We start from the raw sequence: 18,937 nt of genomic DNA, 5'->3' as shown, positions 1-18,937 counted from the left end.
GAAATAATAGTGAGAGAATGAGGCATAACTTGCACATTCTCGCTGCAGAAGATAAGATAGACTTGGCTAAGTGTTCAAAAACTAATTCCTGGACTTCAACCAGTGATTCAATAAAACCAGCAGCCGCTTGCTTTTCCCAACAATCATTAGGCATTTAGTATAGTTGTTATGTTGGCTAGTTTACCTGAACCACAGGGGGCAAAGCTCAGTTAATGTGAAAATGGCTATCGGAATAATTGCTAGCATCGTTCTGTGTTCGTTGTACTATTCAACAGGTATGGTTTATTAAATATCTATATTTTTAGTTGTTATTATTCTCCACAGCATGTTTGTTGTGATCCTGGAAACTATAAGTCTTTTTTATGAAAAACTGATCACATACGGGTGCATTACATTAGCATACAGTGTAACCAGATGTGCCGTGCTTAGGAGTGGGGCTCTTGATTGAGGATGCTATGCCATTTTCCATGTTAAAAGGCATTCTGAATTTTAATAATATAAAGATTACCTAGCATACCATACTGTTTGCAAAAGTTTTAGGCATTTGTGGAAAAATGCTGTAAAGTAAGGGGTACTTTGCACACTACAACATCGCAGGTGCGATGTCGGTGGGGTCAAATCGAACGTGACGCACATCCAGCGTCGCAGTCGACATCGGAGTGTGTAAATCATTTTTGATGCGATTAACGAGCGCAAAAGCGTCGAAATCGTATCATCGGTGTAGCGTCGGTCATTTCCATAATTTCGAAAGGACCGATGTTACGATGTTGTTCCTCGTTCCTGCGGCAGCACACATCGCTGTGTGTGAAGCCGCAGGAGCGAGGAACATCACCTTACCTGCGTCCCGGCTGCAATGAGGAAGGAAGGAGGTGGGCGGGATGTTTACGTCCCGCTCATTTCCACCCCTCTGCTTCTATTGGCCGCCTGCCGTGTGACGTTGCTGTGATGCCCCACGACCCGCCCCCTTAGGAAGGAGGCGGTTCACCGGCCAGAGCGATGTTGCAGGGCAGGTAAGTGCATGTGAAGCTGCCGTAGCGATAATGTTCGCTACGGCAGCTATCACAAGATATCGCAGCTGCGACGGGTGCAGGGACTATCGTGCTCGGCATCGCAGCAATCGGCTTGCGATGTCGTAGTGTGCAAAGTACCCCTAAGAATGCATTTAGAAATAGAAGTTAATAGTTTATTTTTATCAATTAAGATTCAAAATGTATGAACCAACAAAAAATCAAAATCACATCAATATTTGGAGTGACGGCCCTTTGACTTCTACACTACATAAGCCGTCATTTCTTCTAAGCACACAAGTATCTTGCACACTGTTTTTCAAGGAACTCTGCAGGAAGGTTGTTTCAAACATCTTGGAGAACTAACCACAGATCTCTGGATGTAGGCTTGTGTAAATCCTTTCATCTGTTCATGTAATCCAGTTATCCAAGACAGATTTGATGATATTGACATCAGGGTTCCATAGGGGCCATATCATTCCTTCCAGAACTTCATGTCATTGTCTATATGTTTGAGGTCATCCTGCTGCAGAGTAAATTTATAGACAATCAGATGTAGATGCAGTAGTCTGCCAAAGAAGCGTAATGCACCAGATGAAAGACACATCATGCCTAATTTGCCTTGGAAATCGGAAGATTTTAGCAACTCTGTTAGTTCATAACTAGTAGCAACAAGTGGGATCCAGCTCCACCCATCTACTGTTCAGAGAAGTGGTCTTCATTGAAGAATTGTGGCCAAAATCCATACCTTCTATGTGGAAACAAGGCCAAGTGAATCAAGTATATAGGAATACATAAGAACTGGCGTGCAGAAAAAAGGCAGCATGTACTCTCGACTGATGGGTCAAAATGTGAAATATTTGGCTGTAACAAAATGCAGTTTGTTCCAACAAGATGCTGGAGAGTAGCACAATAATGAGGGTCTGTAGTTAACAGTAAGCACGGTAAAGAGTCCACAAGTCTGTGAATATTTCTCAGCACATGGATTTTGGGATTTGGTGAGCATAAAAAGTTTCTTCAATGTAGAGAAATATAGACATTTATCCATCATACAGTAAAATCAGGGCTGTCTTAACAGCATTATGGGCCCCTGGGCAAACAAGTGTGTTGGGGCCCCTACGACAGCCACTCACAGAAATAAAAGGTAAATGGTCGATAATATTAAACATATAAAGCTGGTGTTTTAACATTAAAAACATGTCGTACAGCATCACCTAATCAACATGGTAATCATCTGAACAAAACACAAGGCTTGAAAAACACAATAAGCCACACAGATTACATGGCACAGCATGAAAGTATGAACGTCTTATAAAAAAGCATTTCCACCATTACACTTTAGAGAATTGCTTTACTATTGGCTTGAAGTCAATGGTCTTCAGGATATCATTTTCCATTCATGTAAGTGAAAGCCAGTTGAAACGATGTTGCCCCATTGTGTTATGAAACAGGGGTTAATTTAAGTTTCAGTTTTGAAAATGAACGTTCTCCCTTATAGTTGGTCAGCATCATGAACATGAATAATCTTAGTGCAATTTCAACATGAATGCATGAATACAGGTTTAAAATTATTTAGTAAAGTGCAGAGAAAGTCTCACAATCTCCATCATCAGCCATGTAGTTCTTGAGATGCTCACATTCATTTAAAAGCTCATCATAATTCATGTCTTTGTGATAAATATTAGCCATAGGTTGAAACCTTCTCTTTAGTGCATCCTTTGCAATGGTTTTCAATTCACTGTAGAAGGAAAACAGATTTCCAATTTGTGAACACTAAGCGACGCTCCAGCGATCCCACCAGCAATCTGATCTGGCAGGGATCGCTGGAGCGTCGCTACACGGGTTGCTGGTGAGCTGTCACACAGGCAGATCTCACCAGCAACCAGTGACCAGCCCCCAGCCAGCAGCGGCGCGTGGAAGCGATGCTGCACTTGGTAACTAAGGTAAATATCGGGTAACCAACCCGATATTTACCTTGGTTACCAGTGCACACCGCTTAGCGCTGGCTCCCTGCACTCCTAGCCAGAGTACACATCGGGTTAATTACCTGATGTGTAATCCGGCTATGTGTGCAGTGAGCAGGGAGCCGGCACTGACAGCGTGAGAGCGGCGGACGCTGGTAACGAAGGTAAATATCGGGTAACCAAGGAAAGGGCTTCTTGGTTACCCGATATTTACATTGGTTACCAGCGTCCGCAGAAGCCGGCTCCCTGCTGACTGCACATTCAGTTGTTGCTCTGTCGCTGTCACACACAGCGATGCGGGAGAGCAACAACTAAAAAATGGTCCAGGACATTCAGCAACAACCAGCGACCTCACAGCAGGGGCCAGGTTGTTGCTGGATGTCACACACAGCAACATCGCTAGCAAGTTGTGCCTCAGCAGTGATGTTGCTAGCGATGTTGCTTTGTGTGACGGTACCTTAAGCCTATTGTGCTTGATAAGGGAGAACACCAAACGAATGGTGAAAGGTGGGGGCATTATGGACACTCCATCATTAGGGATGGGGAAGATGGAGACCCCTATTGAAAGCCTACCTCAGGCTCCTGGCTCTCCTGACGTTCCTAGACAGGTTCCGCACCCATGCACCGATCAGGATACCTAGGCCCTAGGTGGCCCTAAAATAAGCCCTAGGTAGTGACCAGATGGAATGAGGACTTCATCCCGTCTAAGTCCTAAAAATCAGACAATGGAAACAAATAAGGGAATGCAAAACAAACACCTAACTCCAAGATGATTTTGGCAGAAACACAGTAAAACAACAATGTGTTTCTAGGAGATTACGACGAGCCGACTGATTGCAATCTGGATAGCTTAGGGCCATTTCACACATCCGGCATTTCGCCGGATCTGGCATGCATGGAGTACAGTTTCATAGTTTCATAGTTTTTAAGGTTGAAGGGAGACTCTAAGTCCATCTAGTTCAACCCGTAGCCTAACATGTTGATCCAGAGGAAGGCAAAAAAACCCCAATGTGTCAAATAAGCTCCAATGGGGAAAAAAATTCCTTCCTGACTCCACATACGGCAATCAGACTAGTTCCCTGGATCAACACCCTGTCATAAAATCTAATATACATAACTGGTAATATTATATTTTTCAAGAAGAGCGTCCAGGCTCTGCTTAAATGTTAGTAGTGAATCACTCATTACAACATCATGCGGCAGAGAGCTCCATAGTCTCACTGCTCGTACAGTAAAGAATCCTCGTCTGTGATTATGATTAAACCTTCTTTCCTCAAGACGTAGCGGATGCCCCGTGTTCCAGTCGTAGGCCTAGGTGTAGAGAGATCTTTGGAAAGTCTCTGTACTGTCCCCTCATATGTTTATACATTGTGATTAGATCCCCCCTAAGCCTTTGTTTTTCCAAACTAAATAACCCCAAGTTTAATAACCTGTCTTGGTGTTGCAGCCCACCCATTCCTCTAATAATCTTGGTCGCTCTTCTATCTACCTGTAAGATTATGCTATTTATAACCTTCTATACTTTTGCTATCAAGAAAAGCATCCATTCCTCTCTTAAATTCATTCAGTGAGTTGGCCATCACCACTTCCTCAGGAAGAGAGTTCCAGAGCCTCACTGCTCTTACCGTGAAGAACCCTCTTCTATGCTGATGTAGGAATTTTCTTTCCTCCAATCGAAGAGAATGCCCCCTTGTTCTTGTCATAGTCCTTGGTACAAACAGATCATGGGAGAGATCTCTATATGGCCCTCTGATATATTTGTACATATTTATTAGGTCTCCCCTAAGTCTTCTCTTTTCTAGAGTAAATAGACCTAATTTTGATAACCTTTCCGTGTATTGTAATGCACCCACTCCATTTATTATTTTAGTAGCCCGCCTCTGAACCCTTTCAAGTTCAGTAATGTCTTTCTTGAGCACCGGCGCCCAAAACTGCACACAATACTCCAAGTGTGGTCTGACGAGTGATTTGTACAGAGGGAGAATGATGTTTTCATCTCGTGCCCCCAGACCTCTTCTAATGCATCCCATCACCCTATTTGCTTTGGTGGCTGCTGCCTGACACTGGGCACTCCAATTTAGATTTTTATTGACTAAGATGCCTAAGTCTTTTTCCATGTCTGCTTTCCCCAGCAGTTTCCCATTTAGTAAGTAATCGTAGCATCTGTTTCTCCTTCCCACGTGCATAACCTTACACTTATCTGTGTTAAACCTCATTTGCCATTTTTCAGCCCAATTCTCCAATTTACTCAAATCCATCTGTAGTTGCAAACTGTCCTCCTTTGTGTTAACTACCTTACATAGTTTTGTATCATCTGCAAATACTGATATTTTACTCTGTAAACCATCCACCAGATCATTAATAAATATATTAAATAGTAGGGGGCCCAATACAGACCCCTGTGGCACCCCACTAGTAACCCTGGCCCAATCTGAGTATGCGCCATTAATAACCACTCTTTGTTTTCTACCACTAAGCCAGCTACCTACCCATCTACACACATTTTCCCCGAGCCCAAGCTTTCTCATTTTACTTAGCAGTCTTTTATGTGGGACAGTGTCAAATGCTTTACCGAAGTCGAGATAAATGACATCCAATGATTCTCCTCGGTCCATGTGAGAGCTTACATCCTCATAGAAGCTGATCAGGTTAGTTTGACAGGAGCGATCCTTCATAAATCCATGTTGATATGGAGTTAAACAATTATTAACATTGAGACATTCCATAATAGTATCCCTTAAAAACCCTTCAAACATTTTACCCACAACAGATGTTAAGCTTACCGGCCTATAGTTTCCAGGTTCCCTTTTACACCCTTTTTTGAATATTGGTACCACATTTGCTAGCCGCCAATCCAGTGGAACAGACCCAGTTTCTATAGAGTCTTTAAATATAAGGAACAGAGGCCTGTCTATCATACTACTTAACTCCCTTAATACCCAAGGGTGAATGCCATCAGGGCCTGGTGATTTGTGAATTTTAATGTTACTAAGTCGGTTCTGCACTTCTTCCTGGGTTAGGCAGGTCATACTTAATGAAGCGTTTACATGATTACTCTGCATTTCCCGTGGCATATGCTTTTCCTGTGTGAACACAGTTGAGAAAAATATATGTAAAATATTTGCTTTTCCCACATCGCTTTCTATGATTTTACCCTCATTATTCTTTAAAGGGCCAACACCATCAATTTTAATCTTTTTTCTGTTTATATAATTAAAGAATAGTTTGGGATTTGTTTTGCTTTCCTTAGCAATGAATCTCTCAGTTTCTACTTTTGCTAAATGTATTTGTTTTTTACACATTTTATTTTTTTCTCTATATATTTTTAATGCTTCTTCGCTGCCTTCTTGTTTTAGCTTTTTAAATGCCTTTTTCTTATTATTCATTGCCCCTTTTACATCCTTATTTAGCCACATTGGTTTTCTCCTGTTCCTAGCCCTTTTATTTCTGTATGGTATGGCTCGCTCGCAGTGGGTGTTTAATACCGATTTAAAAATTTCCCACTTATTTTCTGTGCTCCCATTTTTGAGGACATTGTCCCAATCAATTTGGCGAAGGTCTTCTCTAAGCTGATCAAACTTTGCTTTCCTGAAATTCAGCGTTTTTGTAACCCCCCTTCAAGGCACCTTACTGAAGGACAAGTGGAATTGTATTATATTGTGGTCACTATTCCCTAGGTGCCCATCCACTCGTACGTCTGTTATTCTATCTGGCCTGTTGCTTAAAATTAAGTCCAGAAGGGCTGCCCCTCTAGTTGGGCCCGGCACAAGTTGGGACAGATAATTATCTCTTAGGGCCAGGTGGACGGGCAGACCCAGGAGGTGGATCCACTGGGCTGAACACCTCACCGAAGGCAAGGTGCCCGGTAGCCGGAGCACTACGGGTAGCAGGACAGTCCGTTCAGAGGAGTGGAGTGTAGAAGTCCCTGGGACCACGGAGTCACTGTAGGTAGTCCGGGTGACGGAGCTCAGGTTCGGAGGCCGAGATGACGTCAGGCAGAGTCCGGAACCGACGGAGCGAGAAGACGGGTCACCACAGGGATCGGAGATGGTATGAACTGACGGGATGGCAGACCGTCACCGTTCGGGGTTCGGGTATCGTCAGGACCGGTTGGCGAGGCAGGAGCGGCTCTAGGAGAGAGATAGGTAAGTATACCACAAGACACAAGGAGACCTGACTCCTAGCTTAGCAAAACACGAAGAACAGGCCCCGCCCACTTGGAAAGGATCTCCCTATATACCCTGTACCTGATTCTTCAATATCCTGTTGGAGGACACTGGCCCTTTAAGAGAGGGTCAATGACCGCGCGCGCGCGCCCTAATGCGCATGCGCGAGGCCCGGGTGCCAGAAGCCAGAGCAGGGAGCGGTGAACAGGAGGCAGGAGAGCCGGGCTGGAGCAGAGTTGCCGACGGGCGCCGGGAGCGGGGACCGGGCTGCCTGGGGACCGCAGGTGATGGGGCATGGAGGCTGTGGAGCGGGGGACGCCTGGCAGAGGAGCCGGGGAGTGAGGCAGGGGAGCCGAGGAGCGTGGCAGGGGAGCCGGGGAGCGTGGCAGGGGAGCCGGAGAGCGTGACAGTACCCCCTCCCCCACGCCCCCCTCCCCGCAACCGGGACAGGAAGGCATGTATCAGGGGAGTACATACATTCTCCCGGGGTTCCCAGGACCTATCCTCAGGACCATACCCTGCCCAGTCCACCAGGAAGAACTGTCGGCCCCGTACGGTTTTCATGGCCACGATATCCCTTACCGCATAGATGTCATCATCAGCAATAGGAGGAGGAGCAGAACTGGCAGCAGCGGAGAAGGGACCAAGGACAACCGGCTTGAGCAGGGAGATGTGGAAGGAGTTGGGTATTCTCATCGTGGCCGGGAGCTGCAGCTTGTAGGAGACCTCATTTATTTTGCTGAGGACTTTAAATGGCCCGATGTAGCGAGGACCCAGCTTGTTTGATGGTAGCTTCAATCGGACGTACTTGGAAGCAAGCCAGACCAGATCTCCTGGAGAGAAACACGGAAGATCCAGACGCCTCTTGTCTGCGTGTCTCTTCATCCGCAGGGAAGCACGTCCAAGGGACGTCTTGACAGAGTCCCAAATTGTTGTAAAGTCACGGACTACAGCATCAGCAGCAGGGACATCCGAGGAAGAGGATACAGGTAAAGGGACGCAAGGCTGAAGTCCGTAAATGACATGGAAGGGAGAGCTGGAGGAGGACTCACTGACGTGGTGGTTATGGGAGAATTCAGCCCAAGGAAGAAGCGTGGACCAGTCGTCGTGATGGGCGTTAACGTAGTGACGTAAGAAGGAGGTCAAGATCTGATTGACTCGTTCCACTTGGCCATTCGACTGAGGATGGTAGGCTGAAGAAAAGTCCAGAGTCACTCCCAGATGTCTGCAGAGAGCCCTCCAGAAGCGTGAGGTAAACTGAGTTCCTCTGTCGGACACAATGTGTGATGGAAAGCCATGCAACCGGAAGATGTGCTGTATGTAGGCGTCAGCGAGTTCCTGGGCAGAGGGCAGTCCAGCCATAGGGACGAAATGAGCCATTTTGGAGAACCGATCCACCACGACCCATATGACTGTGTGTCCGGAGGACAGGGGCAAGTCGGTAATAAAGTCCATTGCAATGTGTTGCCACGGAACGGAGGGTATAGGCAGAGGCAGAAGACGACCATATGGCAGGTGTTTGGGCGTCTTGTTCCTGGCACAAGAGGAGCAGGCTGAGACAAAAGAAGCGACGTCCGTGCGAAGGGATGGCCACCAGTAGTGACGTACAATTGTACTCCATGTTTTCTTCTGACCAGCATGGCCGGCTATTTTCGAGGCATGGCCCCAGTGCAACACTTTTTGCCTGTCAGTCTCAGAGACATAGGTCTTCCCGGGCGGTATCTGGGCCAGGGTGACAGGGGCCAACGGAATGATTTTACTTGGGCAGATGATGGGCTGGGATGTCTCCTCCTCCTGTTCCATGGGCATGAATGACCTGGACAAGGCATCTGCTCGCACATTCTTGTCCGCGGGTCGAAAATAGAGCTGAAAATCGAACCTGGCAAAGAACAAGGACCACCTGGCTTGCCGTGGGTTCAGTCGCTGAGCGGACCGCAGGTATTCCAGGTTCTTGTGGTCCGTGTAAATGATCACGGGGTACACTGCTCCCTCCAGAAGGTAGCGCCATTCCTCCAGAGCCAGTTTGACTGCTAATAGCTCTCGGTCACCGATGGTGTAGTTGCGTTCAGGCGCTGAGAAGCCCTTGGAGTAGAAACCGCAAGTAACCATCTTCCCGGAGGAGGACTTCTGCATGAGCACTGCTCCGGCTCCCGAGGAGGAGGCATCCACCTCCAAGGTGAACTGTCGGTTTAACTCAGGACGGTGGAGCACAGGGGAGGAAGCAAATGCCTGTTTCAGGGAGCCAAACGCGGCGTCGGCCGCAGGTGACCAGTCCTTTGGATTAGCCCCCTTCTTGGTCAAGGCGGAGAGAGGTGCAGTCAGGGCAGAGAAGTGAGGGATGAACTGACGGTAATAGTTTGCGAATCCAAGAAAGCGTTGGATTGCCTTCAGTCCGGAAGGAGGGGGCCAGTTGAGAATGGAAGAGACCTTCTCCGGGTCCATCTGCAGGCCGGTATCGGAGATTACGTAACCCAGGAAGGGAAGAGAAGACTGCTCGAAGACACACTTCTCGTACTTGGCGTACAGCCGATTCTCTCTCAGTCTTTGTAGTACCAGCTGCACGTTCTCTCTGTGGGTCTGGAGGTCCGGAGAGAAGACCAGGATATCATCAAGATACACCACCACACAGACGGAGAGAAGGTCCCGGAACACGTCGTTCACCAATTCCTGAAAGACTGCTGGTGCGTTACACAGGCCGAAGGGCATCACACAGTATTCATAGTACCCATCGCGAGTATTGAATGCGGTCTTCCATTCGTCCCCAGAGCGGATGCGGACCAGGTTGTAGGCACCCCGAAGATCCAACTTGGTAAACACACGAGCTCCTCTAAGCCGATCAAACAATTCGGGGATGAGCGGCAGGGGGTATTTATTTTTCACGGTGATTTGGTTCAATCCCCGGTAGTCAATGCATGGGCGTAGGTCGCCCTCTTTCTTCTTAACGAAGAAGAAGCCTGCTCCAGCAGGAGAGGAGGATCTCCGAATGAATCCCCTTGCCAGGTTCTCCGTGATGTAGGCAGACATGGCCCTTGTTTCAGCAGGAGACAGAGGATATATCCGTCCTCGAGGTGGTGTAGTTCCCGGGAGTAGGTCGATGGCACAGTCATAAGGACGATGTGGCGGCAGTACCTCTGACTCCTTTTTATCAAAGACGTCCGCGAAGGACCAATAGGCCGAGGGCAGTCCCGGTAGGGACTCCGGAACCGGAGGTCGTCGGATGGGCTGTATAGTCTTCAGACAGTTCTCGTGGCAAGAGGAGCCCCATCGGGTGATTTCACCAGTACACCAGCTGACTGACGGTTCGTGTGTCCGTAACCAGCGGAGTCCCAGCAGGATTTGATGAGACATGTGTGGGAGGACGTAGAGAGCAATGTTCTCGATGTGCACCGATACGTAGTTCCACCGGCTTGGTGATCCACGAGATGGTGTCAGAGAGGGGTCTCCCATCTACAGAGGCAATCACGAGGGGTTTGTCGAGTAGAGTAACAGGCACCTGGTACTTGTCCACCGTGGCCTGCTGGATGAAATTGCCTGCTGCCCCGGAATCGAGGTACGCCTCGGCCGTGAACCGCGTCTCTCCCGTTGTTACTTGAACAGTCCACGTAACCGGGTCTGAGAGAGTCCCAGCACCTAGGGTGGCCTCTCCTACCAACCCTAGGCTTTGGAGTTTCCCGGCCTCTCTGGACAGGAACGTAGCAGGTGTGTGCCCTCTCCGCAGTAGAAGCAGAGGCCCTTGGCGAGCCGTTCTGCTCAGCGTTGTTCGGACTGCCGCAAACGGTCAATCTGCATGGGCTCGTGGACAGAGACACCAGACGACGCTGACTGAAGTACGGCGGGCTTCTGCGGAGCAGAGGAATGCCGTATCGGACGTCTCTCACGGGACACCTCTTTGGATCGTTCCTGGAATCTGAGGTCCACGCGGGTGGCTAGTGCGATCAGGGCATCCAGGGTGGAAGGAACATCGCGGCCTGCCAGCTCGTCCTTAATACGACTGGAGAGTCCTTCCCAGAAGGCGACGGTGAGGACTTCATTGTTCCACCCCAATTCTGAGGCCAAAGTGCGGAAGCAGATGGCATACTGCCCCACCGTCATGGTCCCCTGACGTAGCCTGAGGAGTGCTGAGGCGGATGCGGCGGCACGTCCGGGTTCGTCAAAGGTGGTTCTAAACGCCTGCAGGAAGTCCTGGATGTTAGTGGTCACAGGGTCCTCCTTCTCCCACAAGGGGTTCATCCAGGCCAGTGCCTCACCCTCTAGATGGGACATCACAAACGCCACCTTGGCTTGGTCGGAGGCAAACAGGTGCGGAAGCAGCTTGAAATGGAGGGAGCACTGGTTTAAGAATCCTCTGCAGGTCTTGGGATCTCCGGCATATCGGGGTGGAGAGGCCAAGCGGAGTTTAGAAGCTTCCGAGGTAGCCGCCACGGGAACCGTGGCCTGTGCAGTAGTAACCTGAGATGCCAGGGACGTGGCAGTTGCTTGCAGCGTGTTCAGGCGGGTATCCACCGAGGACATGAAGGCCAGCATGCGGGACTGGGTCTCGCGCTGTCGTACGAGTTCCTGCTGCAAGGTGCCCAGCTGGGTCGCTAGTGCTTCGGCGGGATCCATGGCCTGTTCTTACTGTTAGGGCCAGGTGGACGGGCAGACCCAGGAGGTGGATCCACTGGGCTGAACACCTCACCGAAGGCAAGGTGCCCGGTAGCCGGAGCACTACGGGTAGCAGGACAGTCCGTTCAGAGGAGTGGAGTGTAGAAGTCCCTGGGACCACGGAGTCACTGTAGGTAGTCCGGGTGACGGAGCTCAGGTTCGGAGGCCGAGATGACGTCAGGCAGAGTCCGGAAACGACGGAGCGAGAAGACGGGTCACCACAGGGATCGGAGATGGTATGAACTGACGGGATGGCAGACCGTCACCGTTCGGGGTTCGGGTATCGTCAGGACCGGTTGGCGAGGCAGGAGCGGCTCTAGGAGAGAGATAGGTAAGTATACCACAAGACACAAGGAGACCTGACTCCTAGCTTAGCAAAACACGAAGAACAGGCCCCGCCCACTTGGAAAGGATCTCCCTATATACCCTGTACCTGATTCTTCAATATCCTGTTGGAGGACACTGGCCCTTTAAGAGAGGGTCAATGACCGCGCGCGCGCCCTAATGCGCATGCGCGAGGCCCGGGTGCCAGAAGCCAGAGCAGGGAGCGGTGAACAGGAGGCAGGAGAGCCGGGCTGGAGCAGAGTTGCCGACGGGAGCGGGGACCGGGCTGCCTGGGGACCGCAGGTGATGGGGCATGGAGGCTGTGGAGTGGGGGACGCCTGGCAGAGGAGCCGGGGAGCGAGGCAGGGGAGCCGGGGAGCGTGGCAGGAGAGCCGGAGAGCGTGACATTATCCTTAGTTACTGACAGAAGCCGGTTTCCTTTCTGAGATACGCAGGTTTCAGTTTCCCAGTCTATATCGGGGTAGTTGAAGTCCCCCATAATAATCACCTCATTGCGATTTGCTGCTTTGTCTATTTGTTTCAATAATACATTTTCAATAGTTTCTGTTATATTTTGTGGCTTATAACAAACCCCTATGAGGATTTTATTAGTTTTCCCTCCTTGTATCTCCACCCATAGAGACTCCACCTCTTCATTTCCCTCTTGAATATCTTCTCTTAGTCTGGGCTTTAAACTGGACTTTATATATAGACATACTCCACCCCCTTTCCTTTTTTTACGATCCCTCCTAAACAATTCATATCCTTGCAGGTTAGCCGCCCAGTCATAACTGTCATCTAACCATGTCTCAGTTATTCATACTATGTCGTATTTTTCCTCATACATTACCAGCTCCAGTTCTTCCATCTTATTGGTCAGGCTTCTTGCATTGGTCAGCATGCAGGAAAGAAGTTTTGCTCCCCTTTTCTTAGCTTCCTTCTTAGTACCCTGTCTTGGGTCCTCTTTACGGCATATAGTATCCTTGATTAGTTTATCCTTCTGCTGCATGTTCTTGTCTGCTGTTTTTTCTCCCATCCCCTCTTCTTCTAGTTTAAAGCCCTCCTGATGAGTGTGGCAAGCCTTCTGGCGAACGTGTGTTTCCCAGGTTTCGTGAGATGTATCCCGTCTCTTGCGAGAAGTCCATCGTAGAGGTAATTCACTCCATGGTCCAAGAATCCAAATCCTTGCTGCCTGCACCATCGTCGTAGCCAGTTGTTCAAATCTAATATCCTATTCCATCTTCTGACACCATGGCCATCGACTGGGAGGATTGATGAGAAAACAACCTGTACGTTCCGTTCCTTTATTTTCTTCCCCAGAATTTCAAAGTCTTCACAAATAGTTGGTAGATCATTTCTTGCCGTGTCGTTTGTTCCTAGATGTATCAATAGGAATGGGTATTCGTCCTTGGATCCGAGGATAGTTGGTATCCTGTTGGCCACATTCTTGATTTTTGCTCCCGGGAGGCAGCATACTTCTCGTGCGGTTATGTCCGGCCTGCAGATAGTTGCCTCCGTGCCTCTTAGTAGTGAGTCGCCCATAACTACCACTCTTCTTTTCTTTCTGGACGCACTGCTTGTTGCTCCTGAGTGCTTTTGAGTGTCTTTTGTTTCTGCTTTTGTTGACAAAGTAACTTCTTTTGATGATACTGTGTCTTCTCCTGTAGATATGGTATCATCCTGAGCTGTGCCATTTTCATATTGGTTGCTAATCTGTGTGGGTGGTGACGACCACTTGATACGCTGGCTTCTTTTAGTCACATGTGTCCACTTTTCAGCCTCTGTATGTGTTCTGAAGCTTTTCTCACTTTCCATATCCTGAATGGTTGCTTCTACCTCGTCCAAGAAGTCCTCATGCTCTTTAGTTAGCTTCAAAGTTGCTATTCTTTCTTCCAGTCCCTGCACCTTTTCCTCTAAAAGGGCAACAAGTTTGCACTTTTGACAGGTGAAGTTGGATTTATTGTGCGGCAGATCCGTAAACATGTAGCATGTGTTGCAGGTGACCATGTGGATTTTCTTCTCTTCCATATTGCGGATGTAGCGTATGACAGGCGATGTCCTCAAACAGCGAGACCCGGCAAGTCTCAGCAATCGATCAGCTTACAGCGACTCTTCTCCTCTTCCCAGAATTAACTGGAAATATGCAAATGAGCTTCCTGCTTCTCCAATGCCTGGTTTTGCGATGTCCTCAAACAGCGAGACCCGTCAAGTCCCAGCAATCGATCAGCTTACGGCGACTCTTCTCCTCTTCACAGAATTCACTGGAAATATGCAAATGAGCTTCCTGCTTCTCCAATGCCTGGTTTTGCGATGTCCTCAAACTGCGAGACCCGGCAAGTCCCAGCAATCGATCAGCTTACGGCGACTCTTCTCCTCTTCCCAGAATTCACTGGAAATATGCAAATGAGCTTCCTGCTTCTCCAATCCCTGGTTTTGCGATGTCCTCAAACAGCGAGACCCGGCAAGTCCCAGCAATCGATCAGCTTACGGCGACTCTTCTCCTCTTCCCAGAATTCACTGGAAATATGCAAATGAGCTTCCTGCTTCTCCAATCCCAGTAGATTCATTTACAGTGAAAGCGCGACACCATGTGGACAAATGCGGTTGTGCATGAAGCACACAACCGCATGGTGTCGCGCTTCCACTGTAAATGAATCTACTGTACGGCATGCGTGCTGGATCCGGGATCCGGCGAAATGCCGGATGTGTGAAACAGGCCTTAGAGGTAACTAGCAACTGGCAACAAACCAAGGGGGAATGCAGAAATATTTGGATACAGAGAGAGTAGATAAAGAGTTGCAGCTGAACTGCCTAGATATCTGCAAGGTCCAAAAGGGAGAGAGTTAATCTTATAGAGAAAATACATAGAACTCCATTCACACCAAGGAAGAAAAGGAGCAGTTTGTGCAGCCAATTGCAGTAACCTTCTGCAGCCAGACACCACAGGGTTGTCTGCAGGGCCAGATTATAGGCAGGGCAGGTGGGGCTCCAGCCCCGGGGGCCCCACCACAAGAGCTTCTAAGGAGGCCCCCACCACTGTGGGCAGTGGCCACCATTTTATCAATGCTGCGATCCGAAAACTAGCATACGCCGCCTCTTCTCCTCCTCTCCTATCACACCTCCTCTCCTGTGGATCTGCCTGCCAGATGGCCGCGTTCCCGAGTGTCGTGCAGCTGCCGCCTGCCGTGCAACCGCCAATATTCAACTCTGCAATGCCACGGTGATTAACCCCTTTACACTGACTCCAGCTAGCTATATATAGATCATGGGAAACTGTATACCCTTGTGGGGGAGGGGAAGAGCTGTATACCCTAGTGGGGGATAGGGGACAGCTCTATACCCTTGTGGGGGAGGGGGGAGAGTTGTATACCCTTGTGAGGGGGAGCTGTGTACCCTTGGGGAGAACTGTGTACATTGGGGAGCTTCAAAAGGAGAAATGGGAGGGGCTATATACCAATACATAAAGACACTTGGAGGGCTGGATCCATGGGGGGCAGTATATGGAGATATGGGGGCTGTATACAGAGACATGGAGGATTGAATACATGGGAGGCTGCATACATGAGGGACTGCGTACATGGGGGGGCCACATACATATGGGGCCACATACATGGGGGTGCTGCATACATGGGTGGGGGGCCACACACATGGGGTGGGATCTCCTGAACTGTCCTCTTTATTTTTCATGCAACGAAGAATTAAATTTTGCATCAGGAAAATTCTGCATCATGTAGTCACGTGACGCCAAATCCCATTTTAAGGGGGTATACTGGTTACGGAATGTTATCCTGTATTCTTAGCGCTCGGGAAAAGCGTCACACTTTTCCAGAGGGAGCGCGCACACCGCTGTATTCAATGCAATTTAAAAAAGCGCCCACTTTTCCTGGCGGCAATTTAAATCTTTTCCTGTGTTCTATTTTAAACAATAATTAGTGCAACCACCACCACAGAAATGCACATTACAAATGCATAATAATGGTTTGATCTCACCAAGGTCCTAGTAGAGATCCTCCACTCATTTTCATTTTCTCCAGATGGAAACTGCAGAACAGGAGATATATAAATTTTATCCTGTCATGCCCATGCATAGCTCTTGCCCTAACAAGGGCAGTCCCCAAGTGGGGGAAATAATACCCCAAATAGTGTGTAGCCTCCCAACGTGTTTCAACCACTAAAGCGTGGCTTCTTCAGGGGAGCAATCTCAAAGTATGAAGGGGTTCCTTTAAATCAGCAGTGGCAGAGTATAGCCATTTTTATATAATGGAAATCAATGTAGGAAAAAGCGCTCACGCTTAGCACGAGCGCTTGAAAATCTTTGTGCCATGAGCTTGGCACTGGAAAACAGTTCATGTTCTTCAATGGGACTGTGTCACCGGCGCTTTTCTGAACACTTTTTACAAGCTCTTTGCTGGTTAACATGGGCACTTTTCATATCGCTTTTCTTAATGTGGCAGAACATCAGGATAATATTGGACTGTATATCTAAATACTATAGTTTTCGTTCTACTGTTAGGCCGGGGCCACATGGGGACTACTGCGATCCTCGCATGACACTCGGCTCATGCTGGCAGCACAGCAGGAGCCGAGTGTCATTGCGACTGAGGTCCGATCGTGCAATCGGACCACAGCTGCGGGGGAAGGGGCGGGCCAGCGCTGAGGAGGGGAGGGAGGGATTTATCTCCCTCTCTCCTCCGTTGCCGGCTATTGCCATTCTCGCTCTGTACTCGCGGTACACCGTTGTAACGCAAGAGCAGTGCGATGTTTCTCTCATCCCATAGACTTGAATGGGTGCGAGAGAAACAAGGATTGCATTACACCCACAGCATGCTGCGACTGTTTTCTCAGTCTGATTAGGGCTGAGAAAATAATCGCTCATGGGTGCTGACACATAGGTTAATATTGATCTGAGTGGAATGTGATGTTTTATCGCATTCCACACGCTCCGATTTTCACACTGTGTCTTAGGCCTTATGGCTAAAAATGTTAATGTTATGGAGCCCCCACCAGATTTTCTGCCCAGGGGCCCCCACCAACCTTAATCTGGCCCTGGTTGTCTGTCAGTCGTGAAATACCCGTGACACATCTGCATGTTTTGTCAGTTCAAAGATGAGAGTGATCAGAATAGGGAGGAAAATTTCCACCTTTAACTTTTCAGTTTTACTGAGAGGTACCTCTTCTGTTGATCTATTATTTTTGTATCTACTAAGAAGCACACTTTGTTTTCATTTTTTCCCATTACTGTACTTTCTATCTGGGCACATAATCCTGGCTTTGAATTCAAATTCACTAAATTTGTCTCTAATTTCCTAAAGATAGGTTTTCAAAGACTCAAGAAGATTCACATCCTTTGATTGCAGCGCTTTGCTTGTTTTGTTAATTCTTTCTAGCATGTCATGCCAAAGATTGTTTCCAAGTTTTCAATTTGTTGCTTAATCCTTTTGCCTCTCGCCTTGTATTCACTTGTTGTTCATTGTGAAGTGATAGAGAATCCAGTGCATGTTTTATTTTCTCAAAGCCTCATACAGAGCATGGACAGCATCAAAATGTGATGACCATCCGGTGTCAGACAGACGCTTGATCACACGTTTTTTCCTAGGATGATTTCAATACTTTCCAAAGATGATTGGAAATTGCAAAAAATGAATACAGGTGTTGAACAAAGTGAACGAGAACGAGTTTTATAGTCTGTAGACAACACTCTGCTGCTTTTACCCCCCCCCCCCCCCCAAGTTCAGGCTGTTTCCAGTACAGGTGACATAGATGCAAACTCATTAAGATGATCTGTGCCTGCAGTCCAGTATATGGTTCTGACATATTAGAGGCATTATTGTATGACTGACCATGGCAGTTTGACAGTGGAATATTGTTCTCATTAAGAAAATCCCAACACTTTCTGTTAGATCCTTTGCTCCTTGAGAAAAGATGGGGTTGAACATCAAGAACAGTTCCACAGGCTCAAGGCATTTAATGTATCGGACCGTAAAGGTACCGTCACACTAAGCAATATCGCTAGCAACATCACTGCTGAGGCACAACTTGCTAGCGATGTCGCTGTGTGTGACATCCTGCAACAACCTGGCCCCTGCTGTGAGGTCACTGGTTGTTGCTGAATGTCCGGGACCATTTTTTAGTTGTTGCTGTCCCGCTGTGAAGCACACATTGCTGTGTGTGACAGCGACAGAGCAACAACTGAATGTGCAGTGAGCAGAGAGCCGGCTTCTGCGGACGCTGGTAACCAATGTAAATATCGGGTAACCAAGAAGCCCTTTCCTTGGTTACCCGATATTTACCTTCGTTACTAGCGTCCGCCGCTCTCACGCTGTCAGTGGCGGCTCCCTGCTCCCTGAACACATAGCCAGACTACACATTGGGTAATTAACCCAATGTGTACTCTGGCTAGGAGTGAAGGGAGCCAGCGCTAAGCGGTGTGCGCTGGTAACCAAGGTAAATATCGGGTTGGTTACCCGATATTTACCTTAGTTACCTAGCGCAGCATCGCTTCCATGCGTCGCTGCTGGCTGGGGGCTGGTCACTGGTTGCTGGTGAGATCTGCCTGTGTGACAGCTCACCACCAACCCGTGTAGCGACGCTCCAGCGATCCCTGCCAGGTCAGGTTGCTGGTGGGATCGCTGGAGTGTCGCTTAGTGTGATGGTACCTTAAGCGTCAGTTAATCTGTCTGTGAGATGTCTGGACGGACTCTGCACTTTCTGAATAAAACTGTCACTCTTTACTTCTTTAAAAATAGAACCAGTTGTCCCATTAAATAAATTCCTCTAAAACATTTGCAGACATACATTAGGGAAAAAAGTATTTAGTCAGACACCAATTGTG

At 48.3% G+C, this 18,937-nt stretch overlaps 1 protein-coding gene across 1 annotated transcript in view; it reads left to right on the top strand.

Annotated features, from left to right (window-relative positions):
• Positions 1-208: 208 nt before the first annotated feature.
• LOC142311037 (heparan-alpha-glucosaminide N-acetyltransferase-like) overlaps positions 209-18,937 on the top strand; it is a 1,039,195-nt gene continuing 1,020,466 nt past the window's right edge. The window contains exon 1 of the mRNA XM_075349039.1: positions 209-275. Coding sequence (XP_075205154.1) covers positions 221-275 — 55 coding nt within the window. The 5' untranslated portion in view covers positions 209-220. The remainder of the gene's footprint in view (positions 276-18,937) is intronic.

Source organism: Anomaloglossus baeobatrachus, chromosome 5 (genome assembly GCF_048569485.1).
Source record: "Anomaloglossus baeobatrachus isolate aAnoBae1 chromosome 5, aAnoBae1.hap1, whole genome shotgun sequence".
In the NCBI taxonomy this organism is placed as follows: Eukaryota; Metazoa; Chordata; class Amphibia; order Anura; family Aromobatidae; genus Anomaloglossus; species Anomaloglossus baeobatrachus.
This window is presented reverse-complemented; position numbering and strand designations above follow the sequence as displayed.